Below are 17,564 nucleotides of genomic sequence, written 5' to 3'. Positions count from 1 at the left end.
CCCAAACCCCAAAGTATCTAAGTAAAAAAAAATACTTCTATCCAAATTTCTAACAGATATTAAGCCCACACACAAACAAACATATTACACAGATGGCATAGTGCAATGTATTAAGCTGCTCTTCAAAAGGTCGGCAGTTCAAATCAACAGCAGTTTTGCAAGAGAAAGATGATCAATCTCTTCTACTAAAGATGTAATACCTCCAAAACTTGCCAGGGGGTCAGCCTGAGACAAAATTAGGTAACTCCAAGTAGATATTACATATACAAATGTCTACAGAGTTATGGTTCTAAAAGATATTTGGATGATGGATGGATTCTTTCAGGGAAGAATATAAGTTTCACATTCTTAGAAGCAATGCTTATCATCTTTAGTTCGTATAACATCTAAGAGACAAAACAACACAACCAGGGGAGGATAACATGAATGAATGGGACCTTCCAAAGATTAAGTTCCTGTGTGTATCCAACACTTATTCCAACTGGGTGAAAAGAAAATCTATAGACTGGGGGGAAAAAAACATTTGGCAAGGCCATCTCAGACAAGGGTCTCAGAATGAAGATTTATAGAATACTCCTGTAACCTCCACAAAAAAAAGACTAATAGTTACAAAACAAGTAAAAGATGCAGAAAGACTTTTCACAGAGGAAAACATCCAGATGGCCAAGAGACACATGACAAAATGCTCAAAATCACTGGCATAAGAGAGAGGCAAATCAAAACCACAATGAGATACCATTTTACCCCAGTAGCAGAGCAAAGTTTAATAGGATGCAGGCAAAAAATGTTAAGAGAGGACTGTAGACTGAACTCCTGTAGGAGTTCCACTGTAGCTGGAACTGTAAAATGGTATAACTGTTGGGCATTTCCTCAGAAAGCTGAATATTGGAATTCCATATAATCCAGCTATTTCACTGCTAGGAGTATATGGATTTATACACCAATGTTCATAGCAGTGTTTTTCACAATAATAAGAAACAACATGGAAACATCCAAAATGTCCATCAACAAATGACAAGACTGAAAAGATGATGGAATGCTATGCAGCACTCAGGAGCAACAATTTTGAAAAAAACTATATAGCATAGGAGAGGCTACCGAGCATTATGCTGAGTGAACTAACTCAGTCTCATAAAGTCAAATTCTGCGTAAGACTATTAATGTGAAAACAGAAGGATAACTAGTAATATGTCTATTAATGTCCAAACAGGGAAGGGGAGGAGGGCAGACGGGACTGAGGATGGGGTAAGAGTCACAGGGTCACAGAGACTGGTGGGAGGAAGATGGGTTTGAAGGAATTAGGAAAGATCCAGTTTGATCTGAAAAAGACAAGGTAATGGTGGGCATAGATCACTGGTAATTAATTTTATAAGATACAATGTATGCGAATGATCATATGAAACAATGTGAATGAAGGAATGTGTGAAATTCTATCTATCTATCTATCTATCTATCTATCTATCTATCTATCTATCTATCTATCTACCTACCTATCTATCAATCATCTATCTATCTACATCTTGGAAAAAATAAAAGGGGAAAGACAAAACATATACCTCAAAAGGAAAAGAACTTCATGTCATTTGTTTTTTTAAGCAGTGAAGCTAGCAGAGCTCTGGGTTCTAAGAAACACAGAGGTAGATTCAAAACTAAAACCAGACAAATTCTCTTAAGTATTTAAATTGACTACTTAACATTAGAAAGAACAATGGCTGCACAGTAGAAAAGAGCTGTCTGGCACTTCAAAGCCAGGCAGTTCAAATCCACCAACCACTACCTGGGAGAAAGGTGGGCAATGTTCTCCCATGTGACTTACTGTCTGTGAAGACTTGCTGCAGAGACAGCTATGAACTGGTCTGGACTCAACTGCACATAACAACAATTTGTCATTAATGCTCACTGTTCCCAAAACCCTACTTCTCTCATATCTAAAATAATTAAAACACTAGTGATAATTTCCAAAAGGCACAACTCTATAGGACAATAAATTTAGGCTTTAAAACAAAAGAAATGGGCAGAAGGGAGGGGGAAGAGGGAAGTACTACTGATATCCTGTTTATAGTGCAGGAAAATTATGCCAGAAATGGTGGTGGTGATTGCAGAACAGAGGTGAAGCCTGAGAAAGCTGGAACCCATACAAGAGGCAAAACTGTCCAAGAGAGAAAATTCAAATCCTTTCCATCAAGTAGTGAACAAGAGAAGAGTACTGAGAACACCCCACAAAAGACAAAAATACATACAAGATCCCTAAGAGCTGGCAATCCTAAGGAGTGCCAGTTCTCAGAGTTTCCTGTGTAATTATTATGTTGTTGTTATGTGCCATTGAGTCGCTTGCCATTGAGTACAACAGCTCTAAACTCTGCTCTGTCCTGTGCCAATCGCACCGTCTCCGATACACCCATCCCGATTACCCCAGTCACTGAATCAATCCACCTCATAGGGGGCCTTCCCCTTCTGCGCTGTCCCTCCACCCTATCAAGCATGATGTCCCTCTCCAAGGACCTCTCCCTCCTTACAACATGTCCGAAGTATGTTAGATGGAGCCTTAGAATCCTTGCCTCCAAGGAGCAGCCTGGTTTGACCCTTTTCAGGATAAATCTGTTTGTTTTCCTAGCAGTCCATGATATGTGCAATACTCTTCTCCAGCACCACAGCTCAAAGGCATCAATTCTCCTTCTATCCTCCTTAGTCATGTCCAACTCTCTGATGCATAACAAGTGATAGCAAAGACCATGGCCTGTATCAGACACACCTTAGTCTCCAAAGAGACACCATTGCTCTTCAGTACTTTGGAGAGGTCCCTAACAGTAGACTTTCCCATGGCAATATGTTTTCTAATTTCCTGGCTACTGGTGCTGAGAGTGTTGACTGTGGAGCCAAGCAAACTGAAGCTGAGAACAATCTCAAACTCTTCACCATCCATCCTGATGCTGCCAATTGGCCCAGTGGTGAGAATCTTTGTCTTCTTGACATTGAGCCTCAATCCATATTGGAGGATGCAGTCCTTGACCCTCTTGCAGCAAGTGCTCAGGTCCTCCTCAGTTTCAGCAAGCAGGGTTGTATCATCTGCATATCGCAGATTGTTGACAGATCTTCCACGAGTCTTGATCTCACATTTCTCCTCATAGAGCCCAGCCTCCCAGATAATCTGTTCTGCATACAGGTTGAAAAGGTATGGAGACACGACACATCCCTGGCATATGCCCTTCCCATTTAGAACCATGCAGTGTTTCCTTGCTCTGTTCTGATGACTGCCTCTTGATCCAAGTATAGGTTTCTCACTAGCATGATCAAGTGTTCTTGTATTCCTATTCTTCTCAGACTCAGCCACAGTTTGTTATGATCCACACAGTCAAATGCCTTTGCATAGTCAATGAAACACAGATAGACATTCCTCTGGTATTCCCTGATTTCAGCTAAGATCCATCTAACATTAGCTAAAATATCCCTAGTACATGACCCCTTCTAAACCCAGCCTGGACTTCTGGCAGTAATTATTATAACCAGTATTAATTAACTGTGCAGATAAAAAATTCTGAATTGACAAATATATTATCTGTCTCTCAACCCCACGTCCCTACCCTTACCTCCATCTGCATGTATTCTCTTCTGCACCTGAGCCTTGAACCACTGATAAAATTGACATATGTAGATCTCAACACTACACTTCCTTCTTTTATCCTCCAAAAAATGGTTTTTCTTGCTGTAATTTTTTCCCCCTTGCAATCACAGTTCTAACAGCTTTTTAAATGTTGTTGTTGTTATGTTGCCATCAATTCTATGTACAGCAGTTCTGAAGCCTGCCCTGTCCTCAGCTAGGCTCAGTGATTCTGACACATCAACCCCATTGCCCCAGTTACTCTATCAATCCATCTCATCCAGGGCCATCCTCTCCTACACTGCCCCTCCACCCTTCTGAGAATGATATCCTTCTCCAAGGACTGGTCCCTCTTGGTCACGTGTCCAAAATATGTGAGATGAAGCTTCATAATACTAGCCTCCAAGAAGAAACTTGGTTTTACCCTACGACAGACCTGTTTGTTTTAAAGCGGGCCCTTCAAAAAATTCTGTAAATACCTAATAAGTACTGTGGGGCCCAGTGAGCAGGAAAGACCTGAGCTTCAAGGAACAACTAATTCAGGCAGACACAGGTGGCACCCACAGAGCACCCTCAGACACCAACCTCTGTTTAGGCAGTCCTTCAACTGCACTGATGCTGTATACCTAATTCAGGTAAGGAGGTCTGTGCCAGATGGGATTCAAGCACTCTTTTGCCAGTACACCTGTTCCCAGTATTCCTCATAAATACACTAAACAGAAATCAAACGCAAACATCAAATACTGCAGCTTGCTAGGATTTCAGTGCATGCTAACTTGGTTACATTTGCAGAGGAAGAGAAACTGTATACAGTGCTGCTGTTTTGGAAAGCTCTGTTCAGAACAGCCTTTCAGAAAAAAAAAAAAGCCTGCTTCCTTATACACCAAAATGAGAAGGTAAAAGGCCACCTTTATATTCTCCCTTTTGGCCATGTACCCAAAGAGCCCTAAAATGCATGTTTTTTCCCCTCAGCCCAAAACAAAGAAGGAGAAAATTCAAGAAGAGGTAGTCCAAAGCTCTTTAAAGCTGAAGGTACACACCTCTCCTTCATCCTGCAGTTCAGAGGTGAGGCTGGGTCAAAAAGAACAATCACTGCCTAGAATCAGAGATCCTCAGTTGATTTAGACTTACAGCGGCTTTACCCTTTAGGAGCTCTGATGGCCTAATGGTAAGGAGCTGCACTGCCAAGCTGAAGGCATGTGGTTCAAATTCATCACCTGCTCTGCAAGAGAAAGACGGGCAATCTCCTCCCATATGATTTACAGCCTTGAAAACTCAGGGTCACCTGTAAGTCCATTCCAAATAGATAGTATATAATAACAGAACGTATTATGGAGCTGAACTGCTCCTAAGGTATTTGTGGCTACTATCTTTATGAAAGTAGATGACCAGGCCTTCCTTCTGCAGTGCCATTGGGTGCCTCAAATCACCAACTTTTAGGTTCGTGCAAGCTACCAGTACCTTCCAGGTATGTGTCCTTCTTTGAGGGGTCAAGCCACCAGCCACCTGTTCAACTAGACTATAAATAGTTAGCAAGCCTTACAGAGAACTAAATGAGTCAATGTAACATGAGTTGTAAGGGGCATGCATCTAAGCAAACATGGACAGCAGATACACCACCTGGCCTGCAAAGTGTTTTAAGATTTAGGAAAATGTATACAAAGACATGTGTATAGCTTCTCTTGACATGTTGGTTGGTCCTGCAAGAAGGGATCCAGAATTCCCAATAGAATCTGACAGATGCTGCCTTGTTCTGACAGGGCACGTTCATTTCCTGAAATGCAAGGCCCCCTTTCCTCAGCAGTCTTAGGCACTAAACCCCAGCTTACCAGTCTACACCACCTGCCAGGTCTCTGAGCCCTGAGTCAAAGATGGGTGTATCTATTCCTCACATTACCTTGAGTAACATAGATCTACAGCACACTTTAAAAGTTCTAAGACTGCCTCTTTCTCTTTTTTATTGTACTTCTCTAGCCCTGCAATAGAAGTGGTAACTAAGGACACCGAGTGAGGCAAGACCACAAGGAGCATTAAATACCATGTGGACTTAGCGAAAGTATGCCCCAGGCTTGGCACTTCTCTAATGGAAGACACACTTTCACCTTCTATTCTCTCTCCCCTTACCTAGTCCACACACACAGCAGGATCTAGGGCCCCAATGGATTCAGCCCTTGAAGTACTGCTTTCAACAGGCACTGACCAAAACTTAAAACTGATTACATACACAAACTGGAATCTCAGAGACCTGTAGATTTCCTCATGAGGACAGCTGCTCTCCTCCAGTCCTAAAAGGAAGTACAGAGGATTTGTTTCCCCTTAGTAGTTCCAGAGAAAAGGGAAATGAGGAGGCTGAAGTTCAAGTTTACCAAAGGAAACATGGGGAAGAGGGCTGTGCAACCTAGAGCCCAGGCACACAAAGACAGGCTTCCCAGCAAGCACAAAACTAAGCCCCTCAGCAGCTGCAAAGCTCTGTCTTAGCACTGACCATGCTGTCTAAGTTCAGACAAAAACTGCCTCTAGAAGGAAGGAAGCATATTCTTAAGTAAGCTGTGTTTCTGAATCCTGACCTAATCAGCCTGAATAATCCCCTCTAATTAGAGAATGAGTAGATCTATTTTGTTGGTTCTTATCACACTGATATTTATTATGATAATTATTAACAATTTTACAATAACATGTTTAAATGGAGTTTTATAATGTTCAAAGTGTGCCTAGAGAAAACAGGGCAAACAGGACAAGTACTTTGTTTTCTTTGTTGTCATGTGCTGGTAGGTCTCCTGTGACTCATAGTGACCCTATGTACAACAGTTCTGAACTCTGCTCTATTCTGAGCCAACTGCATTGTCTCTGACACATCTACTCGCATAACCCCAGTCACTGAATCAATCCACCCCATCCAGGGTCTTCCTCTCTTGCGCTGACCTTCCACCCTTTCAAGCATGATCTCCTTCTTCAGGGACTGGTCCCTTCTAGCAAGTACTTCACACCTGTTTAACAAGTGAAGTGAATAAATAGCCTATTAAACTTGTCCCAGGTCACGCTCAGACCAGAATCACATAAATATAGCAAGTACTAGATAGCTAAGAAAACATCAAACCCTGGTGAATATCTACAGATAAAACCCTGTCATTTAAAAATATGCACACGTACAAAGAGATGTCAAAGTCATACATTTGAAAACTAATTTAAAGGGCCAGATCATTCAATTATTCTTTCTGACATTTTATTAAGAAAGATGATCAGTTTGAATTGAGTTTAAAATATTGTTCTATCTTACTCATAAAAAAAAACCACACACACACACACACACACACACACAAAATATAAACCACAAACCAGTCACTAATTCCTATCAATTCTTTCTAGTCTTGTTGAGTCAATATTCACTATAACTGGCGACTGACATAACATTTAGAGTCATATAACAGTGTTAATGTCATATAACACTGACATTACACACAAGTGGTCTGGAGTTAGTCTGCAGCCCTGAGCAAGTGCTGCCCTCTAGTTGCACACTCGTCCCCAGCATGGGTGGGAAGATCCAGAGGCGGCTGAGTCTCCAAATATTTTTCACTGTACTTTCAGCTTTATAAACATGTTTTAAATAGCATATATACATATTTACTAAATCCCCTCTATATTACATGTATAAGGAAGCTCTGGTGCCCTAATGATAAGAAGCTGTTGTGCTGTAAACCCAAAGGGCACAGTTGCTCAACGAGAGGAGAATGGACCATCTCCTCCTGTATGATTTACTCCCTCTGAAAACCTGATGCTATGAGTTGCTCCTGACTCAACAGCACACAACAGCAACAAACAACAAGCCGAATCTACCATTAAAATTACGTATTTATGAAGCAGTCAAAATGAATTACTTAAAAGTGTGAAGTGTTTTTAAAAATACAATCTAAATGTGAATAGAGATTGACACAATAACTGATAATGGGGTAGGTGTGTCAGAGACAGTGAGATTGGCTCAAGATAGGGCAGAGTTCAGAGCTGTTGGGCATAGGGTCACTAAGAGTCTTGGGTGACTTGATGGCACATAACAATCTAAATGTAAACTCTAATAATTTCCTCTTACACTGCAATGGCTAATTCCAAATAGTTCATTTTAGAGGCAATCACTTTACAGAGAACCCCACGGTGTGATTTTATTCAGTAATATCACAACATAGTTTCCACTCTTGACAAGAAAAATTACACCCTAATTATCATTTCCTTCTCAGAGTGCTTGTGGGTAACTGAAGTCTCTGTAAGTGAAGAGGCAGGAATTTTGAAGTTGGATAGTTAATTTACTAGAATGTAGTCAACTTAACGACAAAACTGAGGCAGTTTTCAAAAAGTGGCTAAGCTCTCTCCTGGGAGCAGTCTGTTACTGTATTAGATGCTGTGGAGTGTGTGCCGACACCCAGCAGCCCTGTGTGCAGAAGCATGACACCCTGCCCAGTCCAGCACCATGCTCAGACTCTACTATGCTCGCTCTCATTGTCACAGCCACCAGGTCAATCCAGCTCTTTGAGGGTCTTCCTCTCTTTCCTTGGCCTCACACCTTTCCTAGCCTTCCTTTTCCAGGTCTCTTCTGCATGAAGTATGTAAAATAATGTATTACCATCCTTGTCTCTAAGGAGCAAGCTCTCTGGCTCTCTTTCTCCCAAAACAACTTGTTTGCTCTTGGGTAGCCCATAGTATATTCACATGCTTCACCAAAACTATGATCCAAAGACAATTCTATCACAGGCCTCTTCATTCATTGTTCAGCTTTCATATGTATATGAAAATACTGAAACTACCATGGCTTGGATCAGTCTTCAAATCTTTTGTGCAAGAAAAAGAACAATCCAAAAGAACATCATGGAGAATCTCAACATCAACAAGGAAGCCGCAAGTGATGTTCCTGGGGCCAAAGGTTCCTGCATCCCTCAGACGGAGGCCACAGGAGCAGCAGTAGCAAGCTCAGCTGATAAGACAAGACCCAGCAAGACTCAGAGACAGAGGTCTTCACCTGCATTTGCTGGAGGACTGTGGAAAAAAGACGCCTTATCTGCCAGGACTAACAGGACTGTGAGACTCAGACCTATGCAGTGAAGCTGAAGGTCAAAGGGCCTGTAACCACACTCAAAAAGCTTTCTAGACTGAGGGATTGTGTCCTGCTGCCAAGCTGAGTTATAGCCTGTTAACTTCCCCAATGAACCCCATTTACCTTGGGGGTGGAGGGGAACAGATAAAAGAGCACCATGAACTTTGAGTACCCCTGTATCCCTTTCAGATAGCTCCCTTCAATATCTTAAAAAGCTTAGGACTCTAAAAGTTGTTTTGGTTGGTTTTGTTGTTGTTTTTAATCTAAGGGAATGTATGTTACAAACAGAAAACTTAAAAGATTTCCATTCCAAAATAAAACAGCAGCACTCCAAACTGCCTTGGTAAGCAAAGAACTATGCAGTAGACATCCTGCTGGTCTGTTGAAGCATTTCTACTCAACAGAAGTATTTCTACTGAGATTCCTAAGAAGTTGGAAAATATACTTAAACTGTACTACATTCAGCATTCTTGGGAGACTAGCTGACATGAACCGCCTTGAAGCATCTCTTTGAGAACAGCCTTCTCATTCTCAATTGTTGTCCAACTGAAAATGACACACAGATGACACTCCAATGGGTTTTTGGAGGCTAAATAAAGCAGAATGACACTGCCCATCTTCCCCCGTGGAATGGTTGGTGGATTCAAAGACCCAGAGAGTTGCAACCATTCAGCCAGCAGTGTAACTTCCTGTGGACAAGGTTACCAAAGCTTCCTCTGAGAAGCTGGGTGAAAATACACAAACTTTGACAAAGCCAACAGGGAAACATGCATCCGGCTCACGTAAAGATAGGAAAAGGCAAGGCTTTATGTTGCTATTATCTCTTGCTTCCACACATGCATTTCCAAAGGTCAGTTTGGCATTCACCCCTCAAAGGCAGTCTGCTGGTGAGTGCTACAGAATCCGCCTCACTCGCATGCAGTGACCACATGGAGTAATGCTACTCCTTGGTGTTTTTTGGGCTGTAACTGTTACAGAAGCAGAGTGCCAGGTTTTCTCCTCAGAGCTGCTGGTGAGTCTGAATTGCCAAGGTTTCAATTAGCAGCTGAGCACTTAATAGCCAGTGTGCCAGCAAGACCAAGGGGAGGTAATGCATTTTCAAATTCACCTCTGCCTTTCCTGAGCCTTGGTGGTGTAGTGTGTATAACACACACAAGCCACAAGATCAGCAGTTCAAATCTATCAATGTCTCCAAGTATAAGGGAGAAAGGAACATAAGGATCTACAGCCTTGGATACCCAGTGAGGGGTTTGTGATGAGAAGGAATCAACTCAGTGGCAGTGGGTTTTCCTTTGCCCAGCACAAACCAGATATATCAGGTAGTTTTCACTATGAAAAGACAGATAAACGTTTTAAGTCCCCACAAAGTTGAAGGGGGGGAACCCTGAAAATTCTATGTTTATACATTTACTTACTAATGAAATCATCTATTGTAAGTAAAGATAAAATAAATTACACTGAGGAATTTTCAAACACCAATACCGTAATATTCAAGTATAGCACTCCCTTGGATGCTAAATATCACATTCCTCCTACACTCAAACCAAGCAACTGCATAAAATATAATCACTAGATGGAGAATATTCTGTCCAAAACTAAATTATATGAACTCATGGCAACAGGACTCTACCAAACATCTTCCCCATCAAAAGGCCCAGTCAGGCCAGTCCAGTGGTAGTTTAATTTTAATAATACACTAATTTTGTCCAGCCACAGAATGCAAATATCTAATGATACTGCACTTTCTAGAAAAGACTTCATCAGGATTTGCTGAAAAGAGAAAGAACAAATGTTAAGAAGACAAAAATTGTAAAGACCTCTTGATTGTCTTTGTTTTGGTTTGTCCAGAAGATCTTATGATAAAGTGTCTCCATTGAATTGCCAGAATCCGTGCGGTCAAAACAGTGACGATCCAAGACTTCCAGTGTGTGCAAAACACGACTAATGGTGACCCCTAGATATGAAAAAGAAAGCAAGGTGTTAAAGAATCCCAGCATAGTGCAAAAAACATCACTGGGCATGATAAAAGGAATCTTTTCAAACTCTCGTTTTTCATTTTTTTCTAACTGCCTACTAAGTTGAGCACTATTCCAGGCAGTCAGGATCTAGAGGACATAAACTGAAGGAGGTCCGCAGAAGTCCCCAGGCAGCCGCATCAAAAAGAGCTGCCTGACCCACATGAGATTCACAAGAATCAGACCCACAGCATAATGCTCAGCATCCAAAAGCACTCGTTTTCTGCTATGTTTCATACCTGCTGTTGATTCTTGGCACTTGTCAAAGGACCACCGTACTTCCACGGCACGGCCTCTTTGCTTTATCTGCTGCTCTACCTCATAAATCCTTGCTCGAACCTGAAAGAAATTTGTTTCTAATTAACATGTGTTTGGAAAGCCACAATAGTTGTCTAAATCAAGACAGAGGGTGTTTTAGGGTTGCTTTAATGCATGACTAGATTATCCCCAGGTGAACGTCAATCTTGATTGTACTGAAAGAAATAAAGTCTGTGGTCTAAGAAGTGCATTTTTTTTAAAATGTGATTCATTCAGTGGATTTTGGTTTAAAAATGCAACGTACTGCAAGGCATTGGAAGAAGGTATATAACTCACAACCTCGCTCTACAAATACCTTGTCAATTACAAAAGAAGATTTTTTTAAGAGTTTCCCGAAATAACTAAGATTGTCTTCAGTTGAGAATGTTTCTGAGCATATAGAAGATAGGAAGTGACGTGGTAGACCAGTAGTAGCTCCTACTCAGCGTTTTCCAGTATTCTTACTATGTTCTTTTACTTTTGACGGTTTTGTGTCATGACCTCTAATTTTGTTTTACATTCCAATATCCACTGGCTTTTAAATGAAATAATTTCTTTGGTATTTACAGTATTTGGGAGATGATTTGAACATGGCCAGCTATTGTTCCCAAGCAACTATCTGGATTAAATTTGAAATTGAGATCTCATTCTGTGAATGTGATGATGAATTCTTGTGACTTTAAATTATCAATTGTCCTTTACTTCACTGTTCTCTTAAAAATAAAAACAGGCTGCAGATACTTTGGCTGTGAGGCAAAAAAGAAGAATTTATGGTATCACCAAAGTCTTGGAAGGAATTGACCTCTATTTTAAGAGGTGTAGGTGCCAGCTGTAATACTAAGAAGTCATCGATAGATTAAGGTATCTCAAAATGGAAATTGAAGATCTAGAACATGGAGAAGTGCGCGTAGCCGGCTGCTCAAGGACCGTGGACGCCACCTACACGCGTGGATCCTGAAACTTCCGGGGGGAGGGATAAGAAGCGCATTTTTAAACATTTAAAAGTGGTAACCCAGTATCAGTTTTCAGTAATAAATTTTCATGAAAAGAAACAATGCAAAAAGTGTTGGCAAAAGGGAGTTCTGGCAGCCTACTGGCAAGAAACTGCACTGCAATCCCAGAGGTATGAGGTTTGAATCCACCAGATTCTCTGCTGGAGAAGGAGGGGCAATCTCCTCCTGTACCAGTCAGATCTGATTTGACGGTGCACACACAAAAAATAATAAAATAAATAAGTTTTGCCAAGTGCACTTGTTTTCAAGAAATGATCAAAAAAGGTTAACAGTTTTTAGTATCATCTAAGAATCAGTTCTAGAAGTGAAAGTGACTACTAATATTCCATTAATTTAAGAAAATGGCTAATGACCTAGAAGGCTTTGGTTCTAAATATTAATTATAATTTCATGGAGTGTCAAAAGCCCTAAATCTCTGAATCAAATAACCAAGCACTATTAAAGACATGTAATATCTACTAAGCCTCACTAATACTATGGGAATTGTGGAAATAGAGCCACCACAAAAAGTATTGTCTGCGTTGACAGAAATGAAGCCCACCAAGATGGAGGAGGGAAAGGGAATGACTTAATGAACGTCTGTGTGGTTCTGAGGAATAGGACTCTTCCTTACAGTTACCTAGAGAGGTGAGGACAAAGCTGTGAATGGCACCGAACCCCAGAGATGCTAAAACTCAGGCACACTTCACTACCCTCTGATCCTTCCAAAGAATGAAAGCATCCATCTGACACTGAGACAGTGCGCATACCTGCTGGTTGAAAGCTGTGTTCCCACCTGGCATGGGCAGACTGGAAGGGGCCACCTGCAGCAGATCCAGGGGCGAGCCTGGGTTTGCACTCTTATTTTCATTTGTGGAGTAATTCCATACCAAGGCACTTGGGCAACAGAGAGTTACAGTCTAAAAATAAAGCAGGAAAACTTGATACTTAGAGGAAAGAGAAAAGTATAACAGGAAGTACAGCAATAAAAGTGACTATTTTGTTTTATTTTACATTTTCCTTAGCTTAAAATATGAACTTACCTTCATTCTTGACTTTCCAAGTAATGAATAATCTGTGACAGAATTATTTTGAATGGTAGAAGTTGTGTCATTAACTAAAGAAAATTCTAAATCTGTAAACTATTATTCCAGCACAAGAAACCTAGATTAATAAAAATGCAGTAAATATCACTTAAAGCTGTAATTTCTAAGACCATAAAATGTAAAAGGGATTACTGAAAAAATATCCTTTCTGCAGAGTATCTTCACTAATAATGGTGCTGTGAGGAGCTTTAGAGATGCTAGGTAGTCAGTCCCCTTAACCAGGGGTCAGAAAACTTTCCTGTAATAGTCAAGATAACAAATGTGTTAAGCTTTTAGAGATACACAGTAGAGCTTTCTCCCTCCTCTTTTTCTCTCTCTCACATGTGCAATCTATCTCTCTCTCTCTCTCTCTCACACACACACACACACACACACACACACACACACACTTTCCTTTCTCTCTGGAGCCAGAGTCTATGGTTTGGCTGTACTTCTGTTGAGTAGATTTTTTTTCCACTCAAACAAACCTCTGGTGGTCTAGGGGTAAGGAGCTATGCTGCAAGCCCAAAAGCAAGCAGTTCAAATCCACCTGCTGCTCTGAGGGAGAAAGATAGGCAATCTCTTCCCACCCAATTTACTGCCTCTGAAAACCCACTGGAAGGTCAGTTATGAGTCTGTTCCAACTCAACAGAACATGCACTTTCTACAACCTTCTTAATCATACAAAACAATCTCCTAAAGTGGGCTCTCTTAGTCCTTAAACATATCAAAGAGAAATACACACTACAGATGAGATTAGTAACTAGCCCAAGGTTTGACTCAAGACTACGGGCTTCCTTCTAAATGCAGATCAAAATATTGATATGCATACACTCACATAGACACATGCATGCTCAAAAACTCTGTATGTTAACCACTGTCCTGGAAGAATTCAGTCATCAACTTTAACCTCATGAAGTAATGAGAGAAGACCTGTTATCACCCTTTTTTCACATTCTAGAAATATGAGGCTGAAAGTTATAGTTATTAAGTGGCAGGGTAGAGGCTTAAAAGCGTTGGTAGATTCTCAAGTGCATGTCTTCAATATTAAGCCTTGTATTCATCTATCTGTAAACATCACACAGTAAAACAAAACACAGTAAAAGTTTATGAACTGTGGACTGAACTCTATGCTCTGAGCTCCTCTAGTGCAGGGTTGATTCACATTCCTGAGAGTGTTAGTTCAGTGACCCACATGTCCTGGATTCCCAATAGCTGTAAGAGCCATCTCTGGCTTAACAAATGCACAGAGCCTGACAAATGAGTTGATTCTGATGTAACTAAAGAGCAGAGGCAACCATCTCAGAATGTTTGTTATGTGCTGTCATGTCGCCTGTGACCCAGAGTGATCCTATGTACAGCAGCTCTAAACTCTGCCCTGTCCTGAGCCAGTCTCACTAACTCTGACACACTGACCCCCATAGTCCCAGTTACTGTATCAGTCCATCTCACCTGGGGTCTCCCTCTTCTGTGCTGCTTTTCCAGTCTTCCAAGCATGATTTCCTTCTCCAAGAACTAGTCCCTCCTGGCTCCTTCCCCAAGTATGTGAGCCTAAGCTTCAAAATCCTAGCCTCCAAGGAGAAACTTGGTTTTGCCCTCTCCAAGACAGACATATTTGTTTTTGTGGCAGTCCACGGTATGTTCAAGACTCTTCTCCAGCACAATTCGATGGCATCAATTTTTCTTCTGTCATCCCTAGTCATTGTCCAGCTCTCTGATATATAGCAAGTAATTGCAAAGACCATGGCCTGGATTAGGTATATCACAGTCTCTAGATAATGATTGTTACTTTTCAGCACTCTGAAGAGGTCCCTAACAGAAGATCTCCCCAATGCAATTTATCTTTTTTTTTTCAATTTAGTTTGTTTATTTTTCATTTCAATGAACATCTACAGAGATTTTGGAATTCCATTCATTCATTGTTGCACCCTTCTCCCCGCACACCCTCCCCCCCCCCCGTTTGCTCCTCTCCTTGAAAAGCAAAAGAAAAACTCGCTCATTGGTACACAATCCCCCCGCACCTCTCCAAACCCCACCCCCTACCCCCAAATATATCTTTTGATTTCCTGACTGCTGGTGTTAAAGAGTGTTGATTGTGGAGCCAAGCAAGCAGTAAGTAACTGTTAACCTCAATCTTTTCTCCATCTATCATGGTGCTGCCAATTGGCCCAGTGATGAAACTCTTTGTTTTCTTGATGTTGAGCTTCAATCCATAATGAAGACTACAGTCCTTGACCTTCTGTAGCAACCGCTTCAGGTTTTCTTCAGTTGAGGAAGCTAAATAATACGGCCTGGATAAGTTGTCTTTCCAGAAGGAGTGTAACATGGCTGACTGCAGGTTCCCTGAAATCGTTTAATCATTATACTGCTCAATGAGCCTAATAATAGACAATCACAGTAACTCTCTTCCACACGGAGGCAATGAGGAGTCTGATGGTACAAATTCAGCTGCTAACTAAACTGGTAGTTTGAACCTCTCCATCCAGAGAGAAACATCTGGTGATCTGCTCCTATAAAGTTACATTCTCTAAGACCTTCTGCGAAAGCCCCATTCTGTCACAAGGCATTGCTATGAGCTGCAGTAACAGATGTTCTTAATGTCTGGTACCGCTGATTCCAAACCAACTCACAGTGAGTCTTCAAAGGCAGTTAATCACACAAGAGATTACCCAGTCTACTCCTGCGGAGTACCTGGTGGATTCAGCCCAAGTGTCTTCGTGCTCTTTACCAAGAGACCACCTGCACTCCTTGTCTGATTCCCAAATCAAGCCATTCCCAAGTTGAATCCTATGCATGACATCATTTATGTCAGAGAAGAAACACACTCTACAGCGTTCAACCTCTATCTTATAAAAAGTGATCTACATATTGTTTACATAAGAAAAAACTATTTGTGCTGTGAAAGCTGAAGATGTTATTCCCAATCCCTCAGCTGCTTCTCTGTATTTTAACACAAGTAAGAAGAACCAAGGGCTTACCTGCAACATACAACTAAGTCCATAAATTAAGGGACCATGCTGTGCACAGGAAAGGAAATCCGAGAAGGCCAGTTGGACCGGGCTCACGCCGGGGCCAGGAGGGCCAGGGCTGGGTGTGCTGATGCTCGAGGCGTTTGGACCAATCATCATGTGGGGTGAGTGGGCAACAAGCAGGCCGGGGCTATCACTCAGCAGCAAGGAGAGGCGGCGAGCACAGAAATAGGCGAGACGACGAGACAGGTAGGCTGACTGGACAAACTCATCTGAATACTGACAAGCAGAGAGATGCCAGGTTTCAGTCACACTGATTGCTACTGAGCTAACAACACACCGTAACACATTTGGGGTTTTTTTTCCTCCATTAAAAGCAAAAATAACACTTATGGATATCAGTACAGTCTCAAAGAAAAATAATGACAGCCACGTTTATAATTTTAAACTTTCTAGCAACTATTCATACTAAGAAAACAACAAAATTGAAAAATATAAGCCTTTTATTTACACTAGTATATCCAAAATATTAGCATTTCAACATATAATCAATATACAAATTAATTGGATATTAGGCACTCTTTCTTTCCTACCCATTCTGAAATTCATGTGTACTATAACTTAATGAGCATCTCAATTTGAATTGGCTACATTTCAGAGACATAGTGGCAACCACTTAGTGGCTGTTCTTGTTTAGTCTAATCAAACTGGTTTCAACTCAAAGCAATCACATGTGACAAAATGTCCAATCGGGTTTTCTAGGCTGTAATCTTTATGGGAGTAAGTCATCAGGTCTTTTTCTCTTGAAGCCTCTAGGTCAGTTAGAACTGTTAACCTTCCAGTTAACAGACAAATGCTTAACCGCTCTGCCATGAAGACTATAATACACAGGATACCAGACCAGTGTGATCTCTGGGGCAAAGGGAGAATTACTCTTTTTCATCCAGTACCATTTCATATTGTATTAATTATTATGTGCATCTATGACCTACCTATGAAAATGTAAACTTTTAAAAATCTCACAAAAAAACAAGAACCACAGCCAAATTCAATCAGGACAGCAAACAACAAATACTGGTGAAGGTGTGGAGAGCTTATAACTCTAATACACTGCTTCAGGAATGAAAAGTGGTACAAACTACTATGGAAAAGCGGTCTGGAAGTTGAGAATAGAAATGCTATTTGACGCAGCAATCCCGGTACTAAGCTTCTATCTCAAAGAAATAAAGGACTGTCACACAAATAGATAAATGTGCACCCATGCTCACTGCAACTTTATTTATAACAGCAAAGAGATGAAAATAACCCGACTGTACATTAACAGACAAATTATTAAAAAAAAACTATGGTACATATACTCAGGTTTCACTCTGGCATATACTAGCCTTTGTTCTTTAACTAAAGATTTTCCAGAGTTGAAACCATTATGAGTTAAATGGCACAAAAACTATGGTACATACAATGAACTATGTAACACTGAAAAATGATCAATTCTTCAATTCACAAAACATTGAACTATACAGATGCA

The 17,564-nt window shown here is 40.9% G+C and overlaps 1 protein-coding gene across 1 annotated transcript in view; it reads right to left on the bottom strand.

Annotated features, from left to right (window-relative positions):
* MED12L (mediator complex subunit 12-like) overlaps positions 1-17,564 on the bottom strand; it is a 576,790-nt gene that overhangs the window by 400,317 nt on the left and 158,909 nt on the right. Inside the window, exons 7-10 of the mRNA XM_006900063.1 lie at positions 16,046-16,315; positions 12,753-12,902; positions 10,933-11,032; positions 10,496-10,632 (exon numbers count right to left, since the gene is read on the bottom strand). Coding sequence (XP_006900125.1) covers positions 10,496-10,632; positions 10,933-11,032; positions 12,753-12,902; positions 16,046-16,315 — 657 coding nt within the window. The remainder of the gene's footprint in view (positions 1-10,495; positions 10,633-10,932; positions 11,033-12,752; positions 12,903-16,045; positions 16,316-17,564) is intronic.

Source organism: Elephantulus edwardii, unplaced genomic scaffold (assembly GCF_000299155.1).
Source record: "Elephantulus edwardii isolate Elephantulus edwardi_28Jun2011 unplaced genomic scaffold, EleEdw1.0 scaffold00272, whole genome shotgun sequence".
NCBI classification, from domain to species: domain Eukaryota; kingdom Metazoa; phylum Chordata; class Mammalia; order Macroscelidea; family Macroscelididae; genus Elephantulus; species Elephantulus edwardii.
Note: the sequence above shows the minus strand (reverse complement) of the source record. Positions and strands in the feature narration are given on the sequence as shown.